The sequence below is a fragment of the Lutjanus erythropterus genome, chromosome 6 (genome assembly GCF_056507025.1).
Source record: "Lutjanus erythropterus isolate fLutEry1 chromosome 6, fLutEry1.hap2, whole genome shotgun sequence".
Taxonomy (NCBI): Eukaryota; Metazoa; Chordata; class Actinopteri; order Lutjaniformes; family Lutjanidae; genus Lutjanus; species Lutjanus erythropterus.
In genome coordinates, this window is record NC_139322.1 from 22,428,362 (window position 1) to 22,455,456 (window position 27,095).

The window sequence follows — 27,095 nt, forward strand, 5'->3', positions numbered from 1 at the left end:
GTAACCATACAGCTGCTAAAAATTTAGCGGAATCAAAAGTGTACTTACTATTAAAATACAGTGAACCACCAGGTTAAAGATGCAGAGAATGGAAATGGTCAAAAACAGATCGTTTACACGGCAGCTATATTGATATAAATATAGTGGTTAAACACAGGTGTTACCAGTGATACTAATTAAGATTCCGTTTAATTTAGCAGTCTTTCCAGTGAGACTCTGACCTGAATGAAACGGAACATTAATTTGTATAATTGGTAACACCTGTGTTTACCCTACTATTTAATGTCAAAATGGTTGTATAAAAGGTCTGCCGTACTTAATTACAATACTGGCATAAATGTTATTTTACCTTCGTCATAATGTATATCCGTAATGTTAGTTTTACATTGTTATCATCTAAGTGATATCTAAATAAAAGATTCGATGCAAAATATAGTTAGATCACTTAAATTGGTTATGTAACGAACATTTTAATAATTTTGTTAAATGTAACAACAATGAAAGATAGTTAATTAATTTTTTTTCGAGATACGGGACGTTTGAAACAGTCCTTTGCATTAATCTACACCTCACAGGTTAAACACTGTCCCAAGCAAGCTCTGCCAATCAGACAATGTAGATTAGAGACGTTGTACCACGATCAGCCAGTCATAGTGAAGGAGGCGGTACTCAGCGTCCTACTATGCTGATCGAGAAGGGAACCCCAGACCAGCGAGAGATCTCGCGAGAATGATCATTTGAACCCAAACCATGATCTTTTCCTACCACTATCTGGGTGTTTACAGCCGATCATATCTTAGACCCAGCATTCACAGCATTGTCATATTATAAAAGATAGTTTGTACAAGGTGCAGTATAGAAACAACGCGTACTAATCTCGCGAGTTTTCGCAAGTGAAGGTTCCCTTCTAGACATGACCCTACTAGGAGGCTCAACTCAAGGCCACAAAGATACAGCTATGTAAACATAAGTAACTGACAAGAAGTAACTATTAGAACTAATGTAACTGATCCAAACTAACACCATTTGTAAGGGTAGCGAGCCTCAGTCGTTACTTTACCCGTTACTCCCCTGGCCCGGCGCTGACTGGATGATCACCGCCCACACACTGCCCACTTGCTCAGGTGACAGCCTCAACAAACCGCCCCCCTCCTCTCGCGGATTTGTTGCTGTCTGTGGATGACAGCAGACCCGGAGGACAGAAACAAGTGTTCGCGCCGGTCTTTTAGAAAGTAATGCAGCTAGAAAACAGGCTTAATCTTAATCTCGAAGCGGGCTACTTATCGTCTAGTGGAAGAAGTGCTTCAGCAGTCGGTTCGGTCATTTTAAGCCCCGAAGCTTAACGAAGAGAGCAAGAAGAAGGCGACAGACGGACAGACGGAGCTAACGGTAGTCTGAACTCCACCACAGCCGGCTTTTCTCTTCCCTCTAGTAACAGTATCACTATCACCTGGATGCAATGACCGACTCGGTTGTAGACAGCAAGGCGGAGGTGAAACAAGCCACGAAATATGTCAAAGAGACCGAAAACGTTGCGGAGAAATATTCGGCTTTGACTGTGAGCAAGAACAGCAGTGATGTGAATATGAATGTCGGGGAAATGCCCTCCGCAGCGTTCACCGCAGTCCCCACTCTGAAATCCGTCAAGAAGGTAAGAAACGTGATGCTGCTCGCCATCAGTCACTGCCAGCGGCCACAGAGCCTGTGTGCGTGCTGAGGGCAGGCATCTAAATCTACATTGGTACGCAGTGTACTGCAGTGAAGTACTACTGTGCACCAAGGGCAGCCAATGTACTGTGTTGATTTATCATGTATCCACAGTGCACACTGCATTTTCAGCCTGAAGTTGACAGCAGAGAGGTTAATGGAGCATTAATGCATTGATTGATGTCATGCTGCAGCAGTACACATAACAGTAGAGCTGCAGCCATTAGTCGATTAATTGATTAGTTGTCAACTTTTAAATTAATAATAAACTATTTTGATAATCGAGTAATCGGTTCTTTTTAAAGAAAATTTGTTCAAATTCTCTGATGTCAGCTTCTAAAATGTGAATATTTTTTGGTTTCTTTATTTTTCTACGACAGTAAACTGAATATCGTTGGTTGGTGGACGAAACAAGATATTTTAGGGCATTATATTGGACTTTGTAAACAGTTATCAACATTTTTCATATTTTTTTGACTTTTTATGTACCAGACAGTTTATTGATTAATGGAAAAAATGACTGATTTATCGATCGATACAAATAATCATTAGTTGCAGCCCTACATAACAGTTACTGTTTGTTACAGCCATCCCACCGAGGGATCACTTCATTAAATATAGCCCACTCCTTAAAATAGTCCCATTCAACTGAAGAATGTGGGGAAGTTAGGCCACAAAGAAAAGCTTCGCTTCACTGTCTCACATGTCTAATCATAGCTTTTGCTATGTTATTACTGAGGAAACAACATGTAATTTCAATTGAGCTCTCATCAAGACTGGGTTATTGTTAAAATCTGCTTTCATGGAGCCTTTTTGTGTATATAAATCACAATGTCTCCATCATGCCAACATCCGGTAGGCAGGAAACAACCAAAAGCCAAGTTGAGCCCTTAAACCTCTGATTCAAGACCTCTGCAAAGTGAAGAAATACACGGCCTAGCGTACCTGAGCTTCGACAGGGGTCTGCACATAAGTATGAGTTATTTAATGACATGTAGGCCTTACTTTCTGAAGAATTTCAATCCATCATAAACTGCAGTGCAATTATAGCATTTAATTATTTGGAGGTGTCAGTTTAATTAGTAAAAATTAATCCATACCTCCTACTTAACTCTTCCTCGTGTTTGTGTTATCAGTCTTGAATTTGTTCAGGAGTGTGTGGGCCTCATCATTGTTAGTAATAAGAACAGCATAATGACAGTGTAACAGCAGCACATCGTGCACCTGTGAGAAAAGGCCTTGAATTTCTTGGCTGTTACACAACGCCACTGAACAATCATCAGAATGAAAGACTCCCTTGAGATGGCTTCTCATATCATTACAGATCCACCACCGTGTAACAGCTGGCAGCAGGCAGCAGTGGTTAAACATGGAAAAGAGAGTGAATTTTTTCTTTTTGTGTGTTCCTCAAAAGTACCCTGCTCAGTTGTTAAAAAGGAAACTTTTTATATTGTACCGGTTTTGCAACACTCATGAACACTTTTTGCCAAAATTGTATCATAGAGATGATGATTTTTATACCATAGTATTGTGGTGCACTATTTTTTGTTTGCCAACTCAATTGGGAACCATCCGTCTGTCCTTCAAGGTGACCTTTAACCTGTGACACTTGTCCTTACTGGGGCACATGTTGTCATGATTTTAAGAGCGATAGAGTCTAATCCAGCCATGTGTGTCAATAATATCGTCTGATATATAAAAGTATTGGTAAGTATATTGCCATGTATGTCAGCAGATATCTTCATATCCTTATTTTTTTTATTAATTTGTAATATATTCCAGTTGTGCTTTTAGTTACAGATGTTGATGAGGTGGCTGTACAAAATGTATTGTTATCTTGAAACTTGCCTCATAGATTCAGTATTGTTTGGGACACAGGTGTGGAGATAGGTCAAGCCATGTGAGACTAGCTTCTACATGACATATTAAATAATTATGCTGTGCTTGTGACGGATGAGACTGCTATTCTGGCACTGACTGCTGAACTTCATGTAACTTTTAAATCTCACATACATGACTGTTATTTCACCACACCTCTCATATTGTGTGTTTTGTGTCGATCGTGACTCCTTTGCCTCATCACAAATGTTTGGGGACGTTTTGGATTTTTGCTTCTTTGTAGTTCTATATATGTTGGCTGATGTTGCCTTAAGAACTCTTGGTGTCCACATTAGCATGACTAATTGTCACTATTAGTTTTAAGTAATAGGCACAATAGATGTTGTCTGTGTTTATGTATAAACCGGTCACAAGCATTGCAGAATCAGAAGTCACGATGACACGTACCCCGCACAGGAAAACTGCAGTGGCAGAGGAAGACTATTAATCACAAGCTCGCCAGCACCATTGATGACTAATGACATTTGACAGAATATTTTCTAAGGAGCTGTGTATATTACTGTCAGATAGACCTCCATATATACTTTACTTTAAGGATTTTCAAAGTTTTTCAGGCCATAGACCTCTTAGCTGATCGAGAGATGGAGTAGGGACCCATACTACATATATTGCATTGAATAATTATATTTTGGGTCTTCTCTCGCTTGTGCTTACCTGTAGCAGCAGTTGTAAAATGGCTAATGTTAGCTGCATTAGCCTCACCTACTGCACTTTTGCTGGAGGTTTCTGACCTGAGTTGTTGCTCGTGAAGTTACAAGATAATGCATCGTGGCTCAGAAGAATGTTTGGACACCTTTGATAATATTTCAGCTATTTGGCCAATATGTTTTAATAACACTATAACAGGTAACTAGTTATCGATAGGTGCGGCACAGTGATTCAGTAGGTTAACTAACTCACATGATATGTTGGATTCAAACAATAATTTGGTGGCCAGTCTGCAGTAACTCTGAGGACCCCCTAAGTACCCTGGACCACCTGTTGAGTACCCATGTTTTACATCTGTTGACTTGCTTGTCCTTATTTAATTTATTAATTTAATAATGTTAATTTGTATGTAGAGCTGCAACAATTAGTTAATTAATCAAGTGGATAGAATAGTGGATTGAAAGAAAATTATTTGCCAATGATTTTGATTACTTATTAATTGTTTCAGTCATTTTTCAAGCAAAAATGTCAAACACTTGCTGGTTCCAACTTCTTAAATATAACATTTGTTTATGTCATTTATCATGGTTAATGATGAGTCTTTGGTTTTTGCTTGGACAAAAGAAGCAATTAAAAAAAATGTCGCTTTGTGCTCTGGCAAATTGTCATGAAGGATTTTCACACTTTTGTGAATTTTATAGACTAACTGATCAATCAGATAATTATGGAAATAATAGGCAGATTAATCAATAATGAAAATAAATGTTGGCTGCAGCCCTAGCTGTTTTATTCATATTAAAGAAACTAACCAACAAATAAATACAGCCTTAAAATAAAGACCTGAATGAACATCTCTGACAGTCTCAAAAAAATTACCAAATGTGAGCTTTAACCTTTAGGTTAGTACTTCTGATATGTCTCGTCTCTGTGGCTGCCTTTGTGATTTGATGGAACCAAAGTTAAGATCTTTGGAATAAGTATGTCCAGAAGAGGTGGACAAAATAATCAGAATAATAAAAACATCATTTTTTTCCCAGCAGCGGGGCTCACAGACTTCATAATATTAGCTCAGACCCCCTGTCTGATGAGGCAATAATGTGTGGACTGTGAGTCGCCTCAGGGAGCCTGACTGAAAACATATTGGATGGTAGGAATGTTCACTCTGCTTGTGAAAACAAAGCCGTGTGTTATGAATAAATGTGCGAGCCCCGTGTCAAACTGAGCCACCTGTTTACATGGAAAAAAAATGAATGAGTTAAACAAATACCGCAAATGAAAAAAGCAGATACAGCTAATTAAAATACCAGATAACATCATGAGAAAGTTGAGTCGGATGTCTGTTGAACTGAGGCCGGTGCATTGTCACATAATCAACGGAAAGGTGCCATGAACAAAAACAATCAATGTTACAAACTGAAGTGAAATGAATGTGACTTTGTGTATGTGTGTATCAATGTGTGTATGTGAGAGTGTGTGGGTGGGTGAGTCAAAGAACACCACTACTCTGCCTCCTCTCTCCGAATCCATCCAGCAGTTACACAATACGCCCCCCTGGGAATGGGACTCACTCACTGTGAATTTGTTCATGCATCATCATTTCTATCTCATCCCTGTGGGCTGTTTTACAGAGATTCTCCGAAGTGTTTGTACCTCATTTTCACTATCTCATCTTGTTTGTCTGCCACCATTATGGCAGAGTTTCATGAAGGTCAAATGCACCCCCCCCCCCAGCAAGTTTAACTGATGCTTTTGAAACATACAGTGCAGTAAACTTAATTATGTAAAAATCTCTACTCACTTCAGCCTTAGACCTCTTTGGTTGAAGCATAAACTAACCTAGACACAGAGCGTCAGATTAAAAATGCAAACTTAAAGCCCCTATAATGTGTGTAGGTTTTGAAAATGTGTGACTTTGGTGACTCCTAGTGGTAGAGTCAGACCTGGAAACACTGAAAATGAACAACAGACTGTGCCAGTTTTCACCAGGACTGTTGTATTTTCCAACTCAAATTTAAAGGTGCAATAAGCAATTTTGGAGAAAGATAGTTGATAGTTGAGTCTCATTACCAAGTTGTCAAATTATCAGTGCTTTGGATTGGTGTCTTGACAATGGCTGGTTGTTGCGTCTCATTCCCAGGTCATGAAATAAGGGCTGTCCCAAATACCTTTTTTTTGAGCTGAGAGATGATGGAGAAAGTGGTGGAGAAATAAATCTGAGGCCAGTGCCGTGTGCTCAGTTCGTACTGAAGCTGCTGCTGTGTGTGTGTGCTGACCATCAATTATCTTACTGACCTGTCATTGGTGAAAGTCTTCCATCACAGGCTAGCTTTTCCTAAATTTGAAAACAGAGCCATATTCTAGTTTTATCTGAGACCACTTTATGCTTACAGGCTATGATAGAAGTCTTGCCCAATGATGCCAGAAAATAAACTGCCTACCCGAGCTTTAATGAGAACAGACTCATGTAAAAGATGTTATAATCAACTAATAAATGACACTGTTGGGCTTTAAGCCCATGCAGATTTATTAAAAAATAACAGATGTCAGTTTCTTTCTACTGTTTTCTACTGTGCTCAGTCTGGCAAAGTTCAAACAAGTGAAGTACTGTGTTTGTACCACTGTGTGACCAATATTAACATTGAGGGAAAAGTCACCATAAGCTGAGAAATATAACACATCCATACTGACTTGTTTCATCATTTCCCAGCTGTTCTCAGTCATACCTTTGTTTTTTAAAAAGATTTCTTGGGTTTAACTACACTATGTGTACCAAGCATTCTGGCTTTCTTAATACTTGTCTTATCATTTTACCATTTTGGAAATAAAATTATGTTGATATTGTTGATGGTATTGTCGCATTAAGCTCTGTGTTTGTTTATGAAATATACTTGTGGGTTACCTAAATATTCATATTCATTGACGATTGAGGTATATGGTGATAAGTACAAGTTACAGCCTAGTTTCTGTTAAAGGTCACATAGTTCTGGAGGAAGGATTAGCACACTATGTTTTTTCACAACACTATGTAATCCGTCATGCATGCGTTGATCTAAACAGGCGCCTTGCAGACCAAAGGAAGTACAGTACACTGTTTTTTGTCTGTGCACCATTTGAATACCAATTAGATATTAGAAAAATACTTCAGAGCTTCTGTCTGTGACTTGTTGAATGTGACAACTGTGAGTAGTCAGTATGGAAAGATCTGTGTGGATTAAACTGTGAGCCCTCTCAGTTAGATGGCGTTGTAGAGCACGAGTGGTGTCTGGCTAAGTATTTAATGTCGCCTTACGCCAGGCCACCATTGAAGTCTTTACACTGCCGACTGACAGTCACACCACAGCTTAAGTCTGTGACCTGGCCTGCTATCTAAGAGAGAAAGGGTATTTTTAGCTGTAGGATGGGACTGGATGGGCCGCTTATTGATGCAGCAAAAGGCTAATGGAAACAGGATTTAATTCCTCCTGTCAATCCCCTTTTATTTAGGCTAGTAGTCCAAATCAGGAGCCTGAAAGTAAAAGCTGCAGCAAATGTGCTTTTTATCTGTGTGTGTGCATGATTTTTTGCTCTGTTTCTTGTCTGTGCATGTGCATATCTGAATCTGGCAACTTGTTCCTACATTTGCTCTCTCAGCACTTAAAAAATCAAGCATAAAACACAACCTACTGACTTTAGCAGCTGGTTGTCAAGGGCAGAACCAGAGAGTGAAAGAGACAGAGGGAGAGAATCAACCTCCCCTTTCTCTCAAGGCCCCTCTCTCTCTCCAGGTTGGCCATTAGAAATTACGATAATAGGTGGGAACCTCCCCCCGGCTCTGCCTGGGAGTGTTCTGGGATAATAGCATCAGGGACACCTAGTACCATCACACAGAGGACACACAGGCACAGGGAAGTAGGCTGGAAAACTGGAGAGACCAGCAGGCAGTGACTGACTGGCAGCTATGGCACACAAACATGGGCACGGGAGAGAAAGGGTGAGTCGCTCCTAATGCATCACCAAGAACTCATCCAGATCATTTATTCTTAAAGACAGATAACTGCATATCCCACACGCAAATGGGCCTGAGTTACTTCTGGCATGTCAGAAAGTTTTTCTGTCTTCTTTTTGCTGTTATGTAGAATGATTCTATATCTTATGCAACAATGCGGATCACACAGAAATGTTTTTCTTTCACTTGCAACAAAAATGTTCAGCTGAAAATGCAGGCAGGAGGACGGTCTTCTCCTCAAAAGGCCAAGGTTATTTACAGACCTCTGGGATAGTTCACTCTGTAAGAGTAGTAGAAACAGAGTGCTGTCTTAAGTAACAGAGTAATTCATCATTAATCAGATTAACCTCTTGTCTTCCTTAATGCTGTAACCACAAGAGAAGGACAAGTCTGTGATTTTGATGTCTACATGTATGAATTGGGAGGAAGAACAATGCAAGACACTGTGAAAAACCTCTGCTGAATCCTCGAGAGTCCAAACTGATGCAAAGCAAACATGAAAGAAGTATTTTGCAAGTGTATGAGACAGAGTACTCTCTCAATTGTGAAAACAGAGACATGCAGAGATCTCCTCAGTTCACACCGTCTCACAAGCTTCTAGAGTTTCTTTATACTGACACAGTAGATTGTTGAAACCAAGGTGTCACTGCACATAGAAAAGGGGGACTGTGAGATATAAACACAGATATAATCACTTATTACTTAATATTGTTTTAGCCATTTTTGCCACCTTTTATTTAGCTTTAAATTAGGGCTGTCGCAATATACCAGTATTGACAATCACAGAGATATTTAAAAAAAATAATATTGATATCATCTTAATAATGCACATATGTTAACATTGTGTAAATAATCCAGCACCTCTTAAACATACTGTAGTCTCTTAATTCATTTCTGCTTCTTTCCATTATCACTTTGTCTACCTCCCCCAGTGCCTCTCGACACACCTTTTCACTGTCCACTTTCTCTACATCTTCCTACACTTGTGTTTTAAATGTAATATATTTGCCAAGAAAGAGACTAAATATTCATTGAACAAGGTTAAAGATGAATATGACTGATAGCATTATTATTGTCTTTTAAAAAATGTTTTTATAGATATTGCAATATTGTTATTGTGAATTCTTTCGGCCATGGTAGTGAAAATCTGATATTGTGACAGCCCTGTTGTAAATGAATGGAAGTCATAGCAGTAACCATGAAATAAAAAAAAAAAAAAAGTGAAAATATACCTGTTAAGTCTCATAGAAGGTAGAATATTAAGGTTGTCAAAAGTATCAATACTTTGGAAATATTAAGCCTCCGTAAATAATGTTTTAGATTAAGGTCCAGATCGGCTCTATATGAAAAGTGTCCTGCGATAACTTCTGTTATGATTCTTCTACAAATAAAATTGACTTGACTGAAGTCTTTACTGTCCAGCCTGAAATTTGGCTTGAAGCAAAACCAGCCACTGTTCAATGACTTTTTACTTTTTACCTTTTTTTTCTTTTTGCTGTGGTGTCAAAAAAAGTATAGAGAATTATTTATTCATACTAGTATTGCATCAAAGTCAAGTATCACATGGTATCGTGAAGAAGTAATACAGTTGTGCACAAGTATTTTCCTCAGGGATCATAAATTATGTTGGTTCTGTCCATATAGACCATTCAATCAGTTTCCACCAACATATGTGTGGTGACTACCAGGAAAGTGAGTCATGCATGTCAGTTTCATCCAGCTGTGACCTTATGCTCAAAAACTCAAAAATATTTTTTATTTTTGACATTGCAAATAATTTATTTACAATAAGTATGTTGTCATTACCCCTCAAAGTCATAATCATGAACAATAAGCTGGAGCTGTGAGATCTGTTGTAGGCTGATGTCTGTGTGTGCAGAGCACATCACACTCAAATGTTACCCAACTCTCTGTTGTTAGTCTGGCATTCGTGTGTTGCCGGATTTATCATCTGTGTGTTGTGTCAACTCTGCTGGCCTGCTTGTTAGTTTTGAGTCCAAACACATGCTATGGACATCTAAAATAAGAGAACAAGGAAATCCTGCCACATTGTCTGAATGAATGAAGACATTTGAAGGGATTCATCATTGAGGGAAAATGAGCATTTAAGGGTCACAGCAAAGTAGTGTAGAAATTTAACTTAATTTTAAGATGTTTATTACTGAGAATTGTCTATAAACTTCCATTCTACCATTAAAACTATAATATGTAACATTTCCACATTAAAGTGTCTAAGAACACTAGACATATACAATATATTTTGTTGAGTTGTGTACTCACATTATCCCAAATGTTTCCAACAATGAGCAAACACAGAAAAAAAATGTGTAATTTATTCAAGGTTTCCTATGAGCCCTCAGTTGCTACAACTTTCAAGAAAACATGGAATACTTCAGAGAGTGAAGAAGGAAGTCAGCAAACGTGACCAAATGTTAATTAAACTTTAATATTAATATATCATCCATGAACATGATTTCTGCCTGAGCCATTTCAAATAGATTTGTTTTACAATGAAGACAACATTTTTTCTATTGCTTTAATGCCAGAAAAACCCTTTGCAGCAAACTAGCAAATTGTGCATTTAAAGAAAACATTTTGTATTAGCTAAATGATTAATAATTAGAAAGTCTCAGCAACATTAAGGCCTTTGAATGGGTTTCATGAGCTTTGAACATGTTCAACCTCTAAAAGCACATGAGCATCAATTATAACACTGAAAATATGAAAACATACGTGTGAATGCGCATGTTCAAAGTCCATCCCTCTTGGTGGCATGACATTATACAGTATTTTGACATTATACTGAGTTGTGAGAAAGACGAGACACAACAGAAGACTTGGATTTGAGCCAAGACACTCGCCACTGAGACACCAAGACACCTGTAGGCTTTCTTGGAAAGGCGTTGGCTTAAATGGTTCTTATGCAAGTCACCTTCTTGTTAAACCTAAGTAGTGGATCAGAAAGCAATTGTACATCAGTGTTTTCCAGATATGATATTGAGTCTTACATGGGAATAGATCAATAAAAGTCACAGCCATAAGGACTAAAACTAAGCTGCGTTTCCACTACAGGAACTGTCCCCAGAGACTAGGAATCTTTGGCCATTTCGAACACAGGGTCCAGGGTCTAAATTAAGTTCCAGGGACATTATTTTACCCCATAAAAAAGTCCCTGCTCAGAGGCTAGTACTTTCCCAAAGGAACTTGCAGATGGAGCTTGCACAAGTCCGGGTCTTGCTGAGCATTTATGCTGGGGACAAAAGCCATTCTTACTGTTGATGCCACTCGCTTATACATCAGCAGACTAACTTGCCTAATCTTTACGAATCCCTAGACTGCAGTGAACTCACAGACAACAACCAACTGAAGGAACCTTTTAATTCCTTGACACGTATGGTAGTCCCTGTGACTAAAAGTTCCTGGTACTGATGGGGTGGAATTACGGCTTAAAGGACATCAGGAAGTTCCAGCCTGAAACCCACCTGCAGACTTCTATTTAAGTAAAGTGCTGAGTAATTTATCTACATGTAGAAAGTCCCTTGTAAGCGAGATACAAGCTACAGCCTGCAGCCCACCTGGGCTCAGATGTTCATGAAAACAAAGCAGTATCTGCATTTAGGTTGGGATTGCTTCTGATTACTCTACATTTATAATTATTGCCAGGATCAATATAGTTATATTCAGACAGACAGACAGACAGAAACTTTATTGTCATTCGGTATACACAAGTGTACACAGGACAAAATTTTGATTGCACTTGGCTCAGCACAGGATGGTGAAATAGTGATAAAGATAAAAACGGTTGAGCAGCATATTACATTCTGAGTTTAACAGTCTGATGACTTGAGGGAAACTGTTCTGCTGGACTTAATTAGTAACTCCTGGGTCACTCAGGACAGCACTAAGAGGTACAGCACTGTTTCTAATGTTGACAATTGAAAGTTGAGTTTTGCTCATGCAGCCTGATTGATACAGTTTCAGGGTATTAAATGACACTCAGTGGCTTTGTCTAAGTCTAAATGTAGACTGCCAATTCCTAAATAGAGCCAAATTCCCTCACACACAAGCGCTGGCTTTTATTTAGTAGCAGCATGATAAGATTTCAAAATTTTGGATCTGCTGTGGTTTGGGACAGTGACCCCAAAAGACCGGCCAGTCGAGACTTTAATCTTCTGTTAAAGGCTGGTCTAGAAAAAAGCCAACCTAGCTGTGTGCTGCTGATCCACTTTATGTGTTTCCAGGTCTTTGATCTTGGGCCCTTTGAAGGGTTGGGTTGACACGATGAACCACAGCAACAACTGAAGCCTGTGTATTTGAACAAAGCATAAATCACAGAGCAGGAGGTAGCACCTAAAAATAGGCTTCAGCAGCTCCCTTCTTCCTGATCCACCTGTGATTTACTGTAACACGCTCAGGTGATTTACCTTTCAAAGGACTGTTTTAGTGGCTGACACAGTGAAAGGAGTCCAAATATAAACTAAAAGAGTGCAAACAAAGTACCTAAACATATACCTGAGAGAGTCATTACTGTTCCTCACATCTTCTTCACTTCCCTGAATTCATTGTTGATGCTTAATCAGTGCATACAGACAGAAAAATGTCCTAACATTGAGTCAGTAATATCCGGATCTTGTTTGCCTTTTATGTTTACGTTGTGCACCGTTTTGTTCTGGTTATCTCCAGATCCAGTTCGCTAACACGGAGGACAAACAAGAATTCAGCAAGTATCCTACCAAGGCTGGTCGCCGCTCCCTCTCTCGGTCCATCTCACAGTCCTCCACAGACAGCTACAGCTCAGGTACGGCACACCTCAAAGCTTTGAAGAGACATTCAAACACAAACTGTATTTTTACCCACTGACAGATTGAAAGTCATTGTAAGACTTCAACTATGCAAATGGTCATAGTGATAGTTGGTTTTGCTCATTTGAACTGACCAATTAATTGTATTACCTATTTTTCTAAGGCATTTTATCATCTTTTGGGAGGAAGTATGTACATTCATGCATTAATGCAGCATACATAATATTTAAAAGCACATGTATAGACTCAAGTAGAGCTAGACAAATATACCTGTGAATACCTAAGAAGAAATTGCTGCACAAAAATGCTAAAAGGGGTTTGAGGTAATTAGGAAGTGTTCATTTTGTAAAATATCCTGCTTCGTATGAATCAAAGTTATTATAGTTATGTACTTTTCATTAATTTTTATTTTTATTTTATTTATTTTCAATCCAGTTTAGTTTCAGTTAGAACCCAGAATGGACTCTTGTTCTAAGTTTACATTTTATTATTTTAGTTTTAGTGTAGCTTTTATTAGCTTCACTACTACTAGTTTTATTTTTTTTAATTCAAGTATGGGGGCATTTGTCAGGGGCAAGATAGAATAGGTATTACAATACAAACACAACACTTTGGGAAGACAGTTGACTCACTGTCATGTACATATCTCAGTTCACTCAATAGAGTGCAGGTTCCTGCCACGTCACAGATGGTGAAGCACATACTGCAGTGCCACCACAACTGCCAGATGCAACCGACAGAAATTTCACATGTATTGTCCCTAGCTGAAACAAGATTTCAAACTGAAGCAGTTTGTGATTACTTGCAGCCCCTAGCGGCCAGTAAAGAGTGAGAAGTCAGCTGTCAATGCTCGTATGAAACAGAGCAGTCAAAAAATAGAATTACTGCATCACAGTTGTATGTCTCCACCAACCAGTCAAGTTGAAATTTATATCCATGTCTGTCCAGACTCATATAATGTTTGTAATTAAGGATTTAACTTGGAACTGACCACTATACTGTACTTTGAAGGAATTTAATAGAAGGTATTCAATGCATTTGTTTGGCTATATGGAAGTCCTCAGTTAATAATGTCCAGAGAGAAACATACTTCACTTAGAGACTATTTTTACAGAGGAGTACAGACGACTGATGGAGAACTGAACATTATGATGTCACAGTGATGTTGACCTTTGACCTTTTGGATATAAAATGTCATCACATCCTCATTTATTCCTACTGGATATTTGTGTCTAATTTTGTCATGATTAGCGTATGAATTCTTGTGTTATGGCCACAAATGTATTTAGTGAGATCACCGTGACCTTGACCTTTGACCACTAACATCTATTCGGTTCATTGTTGAGTCCAAGTGGACCAAGTTTTAACTTGAACCAGGTTTGAGGAAATTCCCTCAAAGATTTCATCCCCTTCACAAGAACAGGACAGACGTGAGGTCAAAGTGACTCTAAGTGGTCGTTTATGCCAAATTTGAAGAAATTGTTTAGATACCTTTTCACAGAGCATACAGTCATGAATGTGCACAAATTTAGGCTGGTCAGTCCAGTAGTGTTCAAGATTAGCTGTGGACAAGCTGCAGGTCTGTTGATTGTGCATGCATGTGCACACACACACGCACACATGGAAGAGATCGCATGATCCTAAACATGTGCACCAATGCTTCCTCATGATTGTTGTGTTATTTTAGCTTTTGAAGTACACAATATCATCTCATTTTTATTTTTTTTTCCAAAATCTATATTTCCATTTTTAAGTTCCAGTTAACTAAATGTTTGTTTTTGCTTTTTTTTTTAGTTTTAGCAAAGTTTTAGTGAACTAGTAAACTTGGTATGTATTTTGGTCGCAAAGCTTTAAAAACAAAATTAAAGGATTTATATCAAGATTGTTACTCTTATTATGTGCCAACATTTTAATATCAATACCATATCAGTCTCAAAATTAGATCCACTATCAGTTTTGCTATACATACAAGTACTGTACACTCATATTGGCAACAAACACATATAGGTACAGTACACCATATACTGTATACAAAACAAGCTCCACCCTACACCCAATGGATTTGAAGTGTATGTTTCATAATTGATTCTTTTGTATGCTTTTCCACAATAGTGACCTTTTGTGTTCTCTGTTTCTCAGCTGCGTCGTACACCGACAGCTCTGATGATGAGACGTCCCCCCGGGACAAAGCCCAGGTCAACACTCATGGCAGCAGTGACTTCTGTGTGAAGAACATCAAGCAGGCCGAATTTGGCCGCCGTGAAATTGAAATTGCAGAACAAGGTATGTCTGACCTCACAGGCACATTTGACAGATTATTGATTTGTTTTCCCATTTCTAAATATAAAGTAGTATAAAGCATAATAATAGATCCCTTTTGAGAGAATAAGCAGGAACAGTGCATTTTTAACAGTAAAAGGGTTTGACTTGAGCCTGGTTTTGTAGTCTTTGGTATCTTATAGAGTTGCTTTTCCCACAAAGAGACACTCATCTATCATCAATCTTAGAAGCTGTTTTTCTGTGATTTTATTGTGATACAGTCAGAGAAGAGGCTTGCTATCATTACCATTTATACAAAGAGAGCTTTGTGCTCCTTGTTGTGACTTTTCTTCCCAGGTACAGATCACATGGCATCGGTTTTGCTGCTCAGACACTATTTGATAAAGGTCCTCTCCTCCTGATTTCAAAATAGTTTATGACCCAGGGCTGGGGCAGTGTCAATATGATTCTGGAAACGTGATAGCAGTTCTTTGTCTCAGCTCTTTTCATTACTTATTTTCTTCTTCTGATACCTCTTCTCCCATCTCAGGCGTTTTTGTTTTTGTCCTCTCTCTGCTGTCTCTCTGGCTGTTTCTGTTGCCCGTGTGAGCGATCTGTAGGCGTGAGTGCTTGACAAGTCTTCTTCAGGCTCAAAGCCTGGGTGGCAACAGCTGCTGCTGACATTGTTGTTTAATCAGTCTCCATTTTACAGCCATTTACTGCACATCCACCTTAGAGCTTATTTTTGCATTCAAAATGGTCCACCATTCTTCTCTCGCAACACAAAACCTGACCTTTATGTCTTCTCAGCTTCCACTGACTTCTGCTGAATCTGTTTCTCTGCAGACATGTCTGCCCTGATCTCCTTGAGGAAGAGAGCCCAGGGGGAGAAGCCACTGGCTGGGGCCAAGATAGTCGGCTGTACCCACATCACTGCTCAGACAGCAGTATGTCCTCTCATCCTGTTAACCGCACATCACTCTGATTGTTCTCTCTTCTACCTGTTCATGTGTCTATATATTCCACTGTTCCCTCGCAGGTCCTGATTGAGACTCTGGTGGCCCTCGGGGCCCAGTGTCGCTGGACTGCCTGTAACATCTACTCCACTCAGAACGAGGTGGCTGCTGCTCTGGCTGAAACAGGTCAGATCCTCTTCTCTCTAAGGAGTTACATGTTAATTGATATCTTTCAACCTTCAACCTTGTCGTTTTACAGCCAAATCTCATCAGAGAGTAAAATCATAAAGGTCATCCTGTGACATCATCACCATCATTATTAAGTATTAGTAAAGCAGCCCTTTGGAAAACATTGTTAGTTTCCACCACTGTAATCAAATACAGTGTCAAAAATAAAATTATCTAAAGAAAAATCAGTACCACTTTACAACAAGATTTCCCTAATAAATGATTTGTGAATGGTTTATAATTAGGTTATTAATTAATTTGTAAACACTTGATAAACATTAATAAACAATAATAAACAAGTTATACTCGCTACTTTGCAAGAAACAGGTCACTGTTGCCCTTTTTATCTAATGTTTTGTAACAACTTATTAATGATTTATTAAATAATTTATGAGGGTAGTCTTATTGCATAAATCATTTCATTTGATTCCAACGAGAATCTGACCGGGTGGAGATATCAGTATTGCAATGAGTTTCATAACCAGTTAAAAATGTCCTTTAGCACGTTAAAGTTTGATTGTGGATTATTATTAAATATAAAACATGTATATCTCTTATCATTAAAAAAGGTAATATTCAGTTAACTTGGCAGTGGATGTTATCTTATATTACCTTCAATATATATGTTATATTAATAACATAATGGCGATAAACGTAGGTCTCTGTTAGCCAAAAATAAATTTTAGCTCCATGCATCAATCCTAATGGGTGTCTGTAATGCATTAGAAAGTGTTGTTGCATGCATTTTTGATTTTTTTAAAATATCTGTTAAAGTGAATTTGGATAAGCCTGAGTGCAATTTAAAGGCAGCAAATCTGTGCATGTGCGTTCACTGTGTAATGCTGCTCTAATGGACCTGTTGCTCCTGCAGCTGGCCTGTCCTCTTCTCTTCTGCTGTCTGTCATCACCATTAAGTGTGTGTGTTTTGTGTCTTGCAGGGGTACCTGTGTTTGCATGGAAGGGTGAGTCAGAGGACGACTTCTGGTGGTGCATCGATCGCTGTGTCAACACGGAGGGCTGGCAGGCCAATATGGTAACATCAACCTGACAATCCTGTGATAAATTTAAATCAGTCTGGGCTACACTCTGTTATCATAGATTATCGTGGAGGTTATCTTTCATGTTGGTAACTCTGCTCTGTTTTTTCTTAGATCTTGGATGATGGTGGAGACTTAACCCACTGGGTGTACAAGAAGTATCCCAGCGTCTTCAAGAAGGTCCGTGGCATCGTGGAGGAGAGTGTTACTGGAGTGCACAGGTGAGGTGGTGTATAGATTGGATGACTTTTTTTCTTTTTTTTAACAGGAAGTGGGACTGGAAGTAAATATATTTTTGTACACCCTGCATCTGTTTCTGTAGCCATTGTCACCATATCAACACAGAGGCTCTTTTTTATATTTCTTACATTATAGCAGTGTGAAAGAATGTACAGTAGTAGTATTTGCCAGATTTTATACACTTCAATGGTAAAGGTAGATAAAAAGCAAGACCCATGTTAGAAAACAAAAACACAAACCAAGGAAGGAAAACAAGAAAAGAAGAAAAAAACAACTATAAAACAAATAAATAAGTACATATACAGATTCCACTGTTACAGACAGAGACTCTATTTGATGTTGATGAGATGGATGGTGGCCAAAGCCATAACTGTTGCCAATAATGTCCAAATACATCAGAACAAAAAGCATTTCTCTTGTAGCCACCATTAAATTACAGTATTGGCTTGTCTGTGGTGCACCTTATGACAGCCCATAATGGACTATGAATGACTGTTGCAATATTTTTTGAGTTATTAATATTGATCAAACCCCAGGCTGGTATTTTATGGTCATTTTGTGCCATGGGATGGTAAAATATTGTCTACTGTCCATGAAGCACTGAAATAGAGGAAGACAAAACAAACACTTCATAAATAAGGATGTAAGATTTAGATGGCAAACAAAGGTGGATTGTGTTAGATTTCTTGACATTTAGCAGTATTTGTCAATCCCCCTATACAATGTGGAGATCCTAATTACTATTGTGCCTCTTCAATCTGTGCAATTTGTGTTTAGCACACATAAAATGGTTTAGCTTTTTTTTTTTTTACCTCACTTTTTGCACAGATGATTTGGCTTCTTTGGAGCTCTTTGGACTACTTTTATGGCTAATAAACTCAGATATTCAACCTATTAAGACCCACAACTCTCGCACTGTTTTTGTAGACTGAGATTAAAGGGATAGTTTGGATTATTTGACGTGGGTTTGTATGGTACTTATCCATAGTCAGAGTATATGGTAGTTGGCATGCCCCCAAGTTTGGAGAAGAGGAAGAGTACCACATGGACGCAATGTACTGCTATAGACAGGGTCAGGAACAAAAGGTACTTTAGCCACTTTAAAAGAGGTTCGCAAAAGTCAACATCACTATATTTAGAATACTGTCACTGTTTTACCTTGTACTCAGACAGTCTTTTCGGCAGAAAACCAGCCAAATATCACTCCTACCAAACCAGCCATAGTCTTTAAGGAAAAACAACAATTTTATCTTGCAGAAGATAAGAGCTATCACTTCCTTGATCAGTTACTTAGTTAATGTTATTGTTGGAGTTTGGTGAGTCTGAACTAACCTTTTTAAACACAGACATCACACAATAACTCAAACAAACTAATAGATTGAAGCAGCAGTAGACTAGAGCTCCTGTGTTCTGCGAGCTAAAATGACTGATTTCACTCATTAGAGTTTGGTTAACTTGTAGAGAGTGGTATTTGGCTCATAAAACAACATTTTCCCATGGTAAAAGGCTGTCCGATGGCAAGGTGAAGCAGTAAATATATATAGTAAATATAGCGTACTGTTAAACTAACATTGATTTTGTTAGGTGACTAAAATACGTTTTGCTGCTGTCCCTGTCCACAGCACTACATTTCTTAGCTTCCTACACAGGTACTCCTGCTTCTCCAACCTGTGGGTGTGTCGACCACCATCCGCTGTAGGTAATACACTGACTATGGATAATTACATCATACAACCACACTTAGAAAATGGGAACAATCCCTTTAATACCGATCGAACCCAGGAGGTTATTTTATGGTCATTTTGCATTGTGGGTAAAATATTGCATAATTTAGCTGCTTTTTTGAAGATGTTTTGTCTCTTTGGAGGTTTTTGGAGCTCTGATTACCAGACTACTTTTTTGGCTAATAAACTATTAGATATTCAACCTAATAAGACCTGATGTTGTAGAACTGTTTGTTAAACTGAGATTAAGCTGCTTCTAAAATCCTTTTCTGTGAGGTGTTTACATTTTTTTGTCCTCTAGATGGAGCTGAGCTGAAAAGCAAACCAAGCTTCTTGATGGATTATATACAGAGTACAGTGTCAGCAGCACACGCAATATCAAAACCAGTTATATAAGTCATAGAAGTATCAATACACAGTGACACTGTAGACTGAAAAGGTCACCGACTGGATTCAACTGGAGCCTGTTTGAGAAACATGACAGAGCTCAACTGCAGGTCACAGCAGCTGTGCATGTACAACTCTCACTGGAATCAATTAACCAGACACTGTGGAAAGTATAAGGTCACACAGCTCAGTTTGTGTGTGGATATGTGTATGTGTGCCTCAACATGTCTCCCCCACGTGTCCTCTCAGATTGTACCAGCTGTCTAAGGCCGGGAAGCTGTGCGTCCCTGCCATGAATGTGAATGACTCAGTCACGAAGCAGAAATTTGACAACCTTTACTGCTGCCGTGAATCTATCCTGGATGGGTGAGGAGAATTAATCATCCAGAAAAACTCGCCATTGTTTGCAAACATGCTGCTTTCTTTCATAATGTGCATAATGAGTTTCTGTATTGGAGTTGTGCTGATGGATAAAAGTGTGTGTCATTGTGTTTGTCTCTGGCAGCTTGAAGAGGACCACAGATATAATGTTTGGAGGAAAACAAGTTGTCGTGTGTGGTTATGGAGAGGTGAATCATTCTGTGATTTGAGAAAAAAAAATCTCATTTGATAGAGAGAGTGAATTTTCACAGGTGCAGCAGGCCTGTTTACATGTATTGTGTATTTCTGTTTACAACTATTGTACTGTACTGAACACTGTGGTGTGTAGGTGGGGAAAGGCTGCTGCACTGCTCTAAAGGCCCTCGGAGCCATTGTGTGCATCACAGAGATTGACCCCATCTGCGCCCTGCAGGCCTGGTGAGTCACTAACCATTAACACTGAGCACCACTCCATCAGTACATGTGTTTGTGCATTTGTTCCTGTGCTGATGATGATTCTAAAAAGCCCTTTACGGTAACATAGGAACATTTTCTATAATGCTCAGGTCTATAATACATTATAATGCATTGTAAACATACTTGTGTCTTACACTGTGCTTATAGCAATAGCAAAATTTCATCGCGTTGATGCTGGTTAAACTAATGGAAATATCTGTGTGTCTATACAGCATGGACGGCTTCCGAGTGGTCAAGCTGAGTGAGGTCATCCGCCAGATGGACGTGGTGATAACTTGCACTGGTACTGAGCCCCATGCTGTGACAGCCATTACTTCTGCTATGTTAATCACAGTGTTTCCAGCAAACCAATGTGCGCCTCATTTAAATATCTGACTTTCATCTGAATTCTAAAATGCTTTTTGGATCTGAGTGCTTGTCAGATTACAGTTATCACAACCCCAGTTTACATGGATTTGTAAATGCATTTTCATCATAGAAATAAATGTTTTGATTTGTTTGTCACTGCTGTAATAACTCAGTTTACTAATTAATGTTTTTTGTAGGCAACAAGAATGTTGTTACCAGAGAGCAGCTTGACCGAATGAAAAATGGCTGCATCGTCTGCAATATGGGACACTCCAATACTGAGATCGATGTGGTAATGTGTGCATATGCAACTGTATGAGTGTTCTGTAAACAGGGACCTACATTAGCATCAACCACAAGCCAAATGCTGGTAGAATATGCAAGTGGCTCGTAGATTTGTTTTCTGAGGCTGTTTCATGTTTTCTTTATAAACATTATTGGACAGTTATGTGATCTATAGATAACAATCAATACTAAAGTATAAGAAATCCTCCTTTAAAGAAAACTATTGACAAATGCTATATTTACAGTTAGCACATACATAAATTAACCTCCTTAATTTTCAGACTTTTTTTCAAAACACAGTACCTTAAAATCTCTTCCATCTTTTTATATTTAGTCACGTCAATCTGTGGTTGAGTTAACACATCCAACACTTAAGTACGTTTCCACTTGTTCTAAAAAAAAAATCCTGTTCTTTGAGAGCAAATATAATCCATTAGACTCTATGGTGCCCAAATTAGAAATCCAGAGTGCCTTCCTCTTAATGAGGAACTTCTCTCTTTGGCAAACATGCTGTCTCAATTCCTGTATATTTAAGGGACATGATTCATGTGTCTCCTTCCTCCTTGTGCTTTTATGTTTCAATGTACTTCATTTGAATTCTCTTGAGGTTTTTCCTTAATGGACATGTTAACAAATAAATTACACCCCATGTGTTGCATGATATCCTCTCACCTTTCTTCTTCTACCTGTAATCTGTCTCTATGTGTTATGCAACTGTTAAAAACTGACCCAGTTTTTATGTCAGGCGAGTCTGCGCAGCCCTGAGCTGACCTGGGAGAGGGTGCGCTCTCAGGTTGACCACATCATCTGGCCTGATGGAAAGAGGGTTGTTCTGCTTGCAGAGGTTAGTGCCCCTCCACACCAAACTGTGGCTTTTAAAAGCTTAAGATTAGATTTATCACACTTGCTGAATTTTGACACCTCACTTAAACCCACATGAAACCCAGACTCTGGGTTAAGAAGCATTTCTATCATGAAATATTGTGGTATTAGAACATTAATATGCAAATCATGATAACTGTAGGTTATCTAGCTAGAGCAGCCTCCTGACAATTTAATCCTCTGGATCAGTTTAACCCTGAGTTACATTCAAGTATAAAAAGGCCTGTATGTGTTTCACTGTAACTTGGCCTGCAGCTACTGTGTGCTCTGTGTTCATACAGCAACTGCGTACTTTGATGTTATCCCCTGTTGTGTGATGGTATAACTTCTAACTGCTGCTGCTTCCGTTTGTCTTAATGTCTGTTTAAAATCAGTTTCTGCAGTGTTGTTCACATCTGTACTCTTTTATTTCTTAGGGTCGCCTCTTAAATCTGAGCTGCTCCACAGTGCCTACATTTGTGTTGTCCATCACTGCTACAACTCAGGTTAGTAGTTTGATCCTCTTTCTGAAGCCCTTCACTGACACCTTTTGGGCAGCTGAAGAAACTGCTCCCTCTCACTACACCTGCTAATAACACGCATAGTAGAGCTTGGCAATAACATGGTAGGAGTCAGGTAATATAAGAGGCAGTAATTTAGTATGTATGTATAAAGTAAGTATCTATTTATCAAAGTAATAACAGGTTATAGCTTGGTATTTACAATGTAACTGTAATTTTGTAAATTAAGTTATGTAACAAGGTACAGGGGTGTCACAATTTCCATTTTTAACCAAAAATTTATGGGAATGAGCTTTCATTTTCAGTAATCAAAATCGAAGACAGAGACGGAAATTTTTCCCAGTAGTTTTTTTTCTCTCCACTGCCACCTACACTGCAGGTGTCTGAAGAGAAAACACACAAAACAACGCAGCAGTGATACTACACTTGATTCCATATAGACCAACTTTTGAAAGAAGAATTTGAAAAGTAAATGACAGTTGTCAGACCATAAAACCAATGATCTGTTGATCTTTACAAATCAAGACTTGATAGTCTAACAATGGCACAGCTGTCAGTGCTAAAAGAAATTTTTAAATTGAAGAATCAAATGGAATTGATATCAATATGATAACCTGCTAACAATAGATGCTTGTATCAGTGCAATATTTTGGTTAAAAATGGTAATTTGTGACAATAATGCCATACTAACCTGATAAAAATCCAGTAGTATGTTGTAACAGTATTATAGGCTATTAGTGTAACACCCTAAAAATCAAATTACAATTTATTATTACAATGCTGAAATTTGTCCTCTCTTATATTCCAAACATTCCTAACATTACTGTAAAGAGTAGATGAGATTTGAGATAACATAAGATAATCCTGAATTAGTCCCACAGCAGTGAAATTTGCAGTGTTGCAGCAGCAAAATAGAAAAATAGATAGAAGCATCAATATAAACAAATAAATTATAAGTAAATAAATAAACACTACAAGCAAGACGGGATAAAAAATAGAAACAATATACAAATTCTATATTTAATACTGTGACTTGTTTCCTGGTTTCTATCTAATTTTATTTTTAGCATGTTACCATATATTATTATACTATTAATAATTAGTTTTGTCTCATTGCTGTCTTTAGAAGTTTTGGCCCCTTATTATGTTGTTACATAAATTTAAGTTTAAAATTACCCAGATAGACAAGTTGTTTGTTATTACTTTGGTAATTACATGGTATTACCATGGTATTTATTGTTAGACTATTTCTCTATTATTTCAATGTTATTACTGAGCTGTAATATAAAATGCTACTGCAGGCAGTTTTCAGGGATTCCTCGTGAGACCTACAAACATTGTGTGGTGTGTGTTAACTGCAGGCCCTGGCCCTGATCGAGTTGTTCAACGCTCCAGAGGGGCGCTACAAACAGGATGTGTATCTCCTGCCCAAGAAGATGGGTAAGAAAAAAACAGACTCAGTTGAAAAAATTTGCTGTGTTTTGATTATAGATATAATATAAGAGTGATCATATAACTTGGTTTAATACGCATGTTGTAGCCACTAGTCTTGAAGACCTACTTTAGTTGTATTGCTCATGATTGCCACCTTGTGACGTGACATAAAATGACACCATCTACGTAAATTTTATCAACACAGATTCAGACGTTTGCTTATCGTATTTTAGATGGGACAATCCACATTAATTAATTATAATTAATTAATTAGATTTAGCCATCCAGATTAATGACATATAAAAAAACATGAAACGAAAACAGACAAAAAGACATTACCACAAATAGTTAACAATGACATAACCATATAACATAAAAGAAAATTAAGGAAAACATACAATACAAAACCACATAAGCATATAAAGACCATGTAGGGCTCAACAATAAAGACAGTCCACTTGTCGGCTAGTGTTAAAAAAACAACAACAAAAAAAACTGTTAAACTAGTTTGATAATCAATTAATTGTTTAAGTTATTTTTTATGCAGAAATGGCAGACAATGCTTTTTCCAGCCTCAAATATTCACATTTCCCACTTTTCTCAGTTTATTATAATATAATATTTTATTCTGAATATTTCTGGGTTTTGGACTGACAGCACAAGTTATTTAAAGGCATCACTTTGGACTTTGAGGGATGGACATTTTTTTTTACTGTTTTCTGACATTTTATAGATGATGTAGCTCTAGATTAGTCATGATAATTAACTTTAGTCTTTGTTGTTATTTAATAACCACTAATAAATAAAACAGTTTGGGTAGGGTAAGTAAAAACTGACTTTGGATAAATAGAGCCGGGAATATTGTATACACAAGTAAAATATCTGCAAGTTTAGTTTTACAGTGATATCAATTTGACTTTTTATTTGATGTTTTCAAAGCCTACTCATAGAGTCTTTCTACTGATTGTTTTTCCTCCAGATGAGTACGTGGCCAGTTTGCATCTACCAAACTTTGATGCCCACCTGACAGAGCTGTCTGACGAGCAGGCCAAGTACATGGGCCTCAACAAGAATGGCCCCTTCAAACCTAATTATTACAGGTAGGTCTCACCCTCCACCGTTTACACCTTTCACTACCCATAGTTTTACTACGATTTCTTAGTGTGTACAATAACACTGTATTTTGTTCACAGGTATTAACGAAACTGTCTGACTGATGGTGTGATCCTCAACACACAGTTGCCCTGGGATAAACAGAGATATCTATTTTATTTTCTAAATTGCTACAAAACGGAGGAATTATTTTACTTATGCTGAATGTAACTTATTCATAGCACTTCAGACATGGTGTTACTTATGAAACATAGGAGTAAGACTTGTAGGAAACATATAATGTAGAACCAACTAACATTTTACATGTCTTGTCACGTGTTTAAAAGAAAAGCCTGCTTGCATGCTTTCATGTGTACGTACTTATTTTAGTCGCTAAAGCCTCTGTTACTAGATCACAAAGTTGTTGATTTTTTTTGTTTACCCAACGCACAGTGCCAAATGATGGCCGTAAGAATGGAACAGATTTATGTTTTTTCGACAACATTATTAAGATTTTATTAGTACATTCCATGAGGCAGGGTTTGGGGTGAGCCAAAACAAACTCTGTATTACAGTGTATCAGATTTTAGAAATGTTTTGTTGTACATGTGTTAAATTAGCTCACTGAATGGTATCTGCATACGTGCCCTAAAAGGTAACATCCAGTCATCCTCTATGAAATATAGCACTTGTTATATAAGCAGTATGACCCAGTGTTGTTTATTTTAAGAGTTTATAATAGCCTGTGAGACACTGTGTGTATTTTAATTTCCTGACTCTTGGTGTTGGAATTTAAGACTCACTGAAAAATGATCTTCAATGGGGTTGTATGAGATATTTATCCATGGTCAGTGTCTTACCTACAGTAGATGGCAGTTGACACACTTTTTTACGTGGCTAAAATATGTTTTGCTGCTGAGCCTGTTCACAACAGTGCTTTGTGTAGCCTCCAACACCAGTACTCCTGCTACTTCTCTACACTGTCAGCGTGCTGACCACCATCTACTGTAGGTATGACTGACTATGGATAAGTACCTCATACAAAACCCACTAAAAAAAATCTGAACTATCCCTTTGAAACACCCAAGGCTTATGTTATGTTAAAGATAACAAGCCAGACACATTCCTAAAAAGGAAGTATTGAAAATGTTGAGAGAAGGAGGCAGTAAAACATCTTCAAGCTACTTTGATTCCCTTAATTTAATTCCAAGTTTCCATTTGCTCACCCACATTCCAGCTGAGGTCTGACTGAAGAGCAGCATGGGTGGTTATAAAGTGTTTTGACTGGATAATATCTTTAAGGCCATGGTATGAATGTGCCTTTTAAATAATTTACAACACGTAAATATCAACACTGACCTTAATTCAAAAACATTCTTCTTTTGTAAATCCATATCTATTAGTGGTACATTTAATGTCTTCCTTCCACTGCTTCTGGTATTAATTGTAACTACTGTATGGGCTACATGTTTAGAAAAACTATTAGACTTTATGTTTGCCATATGATTGTTGCTGTCTTAATTTGATCCAATGGGGTCACCTAAAGTAATATTTCATGTGATCAAAATGCATAAGTGTACACTATGTATGTAAAAGAATGCATTAAATCAGCAATAAAGCAAATTTCTTTTAACAGAGAAATGTAACATGATGCGTTTACATTAAGAGAACAGAAACCAGAGAGTGAAAGAGAGAGGCCCCTCTAGGTGAGTTGTTTTTTGGGGATAAAGCTTGTATTCTCCTCCACATACCTCCCTTAATGTCCCTTACTTGCTGCTACATTCACCACATTGTGTTCCCTCGTAGTCAGCCCTGCTGGACGAGCATCAAACTGCTGTCTCACTC

At 38.0% G+C, this 27,095-nt stretch overlaps 1 protein-coding gene across 3 annotated transcripts; it reads left to right on the forward strand.

The window, feature by feature from the left end:
- Window positions 1-1,148: 1,148 nt before the first annotated feature.
- ahcyl1 (adenosylhomocysteinase-like 1) lies at window positions 1,149-26,891 on the forward strand. Of its 3 annotated transcripts, none has more exons than XM_084721192.1 (17): window positions 1,151-1,651; window positions 12,923-13,037; window positions 15,181-15,324; window positions 16,147-16,247; window positions 16,340-16,442; window positions 17,423-17,517; window positions 17,636-17,742; window positions 20,122-20,238; window positions 20,378-20,441; window positions 20,582-20,670; window positions 20,922-20,992; window positions 21,255-21,349; window positions 22,088-22,186; window positions 22,641-22,709; window positions 24,086-24,164; window positions 25,138-25,258; window positions 25,352-26,891. In XM_084721192.1, exons 1-17 carry the CDS (start codon window positions 1,460-1,462, stop codon window positions 25,356-25,358), a joined length of 1,668 nt encoding a protein of 555 aa, XP_084577318.1. In that variant the 5' UTR covers window positions 1,151-1,459; the 3' UTR covers window positions 25,359-26,891. The 3 variants fall into 3 exon arrangements, with proteins under 3 accessions (XP_084577319.1, XP_084577318.1, XP_084577320.1); XM_084721194.1 differs by lacking the exon at window positions 1,151-1,651 and adding an exon at window positions 8,088-8,224; XM_084721193.1 differs by lacking the exon at window positions 25,352-26,891 and having other exon boundaries at window positions 1,149-1,651; window positions 25,138-25,262.
- Window positions 26,892-27,095: the final 204 nt, after the last annotated feature.

What these genes read in the sequence shown, in the direction of transcription:
- ahcyl1 (XM_084721192.1), top strand. Translation starts at nt 1,460, where the DNA reads ATGACCGACTCGGTTGTAGACAGCAAGGCGGAGGTGAAACAAGCCACG. An exon ending in AGTGTTACTGGAGTGCACAG is followed by an intron (nt 17,743 to 20,121) that starts GTGAGGTGGTGT and finishes GTGTCCTCTCAG; the next exon opens with ATTGTACCAGCTGTCTAAGG. An exon ending in GGGTTGTTCTGCTTGCAGAG is followed by an intron (nt 22,187 to 22,640) that starts GTTAGTGCCCCT and finishes TTTATTTCTTAG; the next exon opens with GGTCGCCTCTTAAATCTGAG.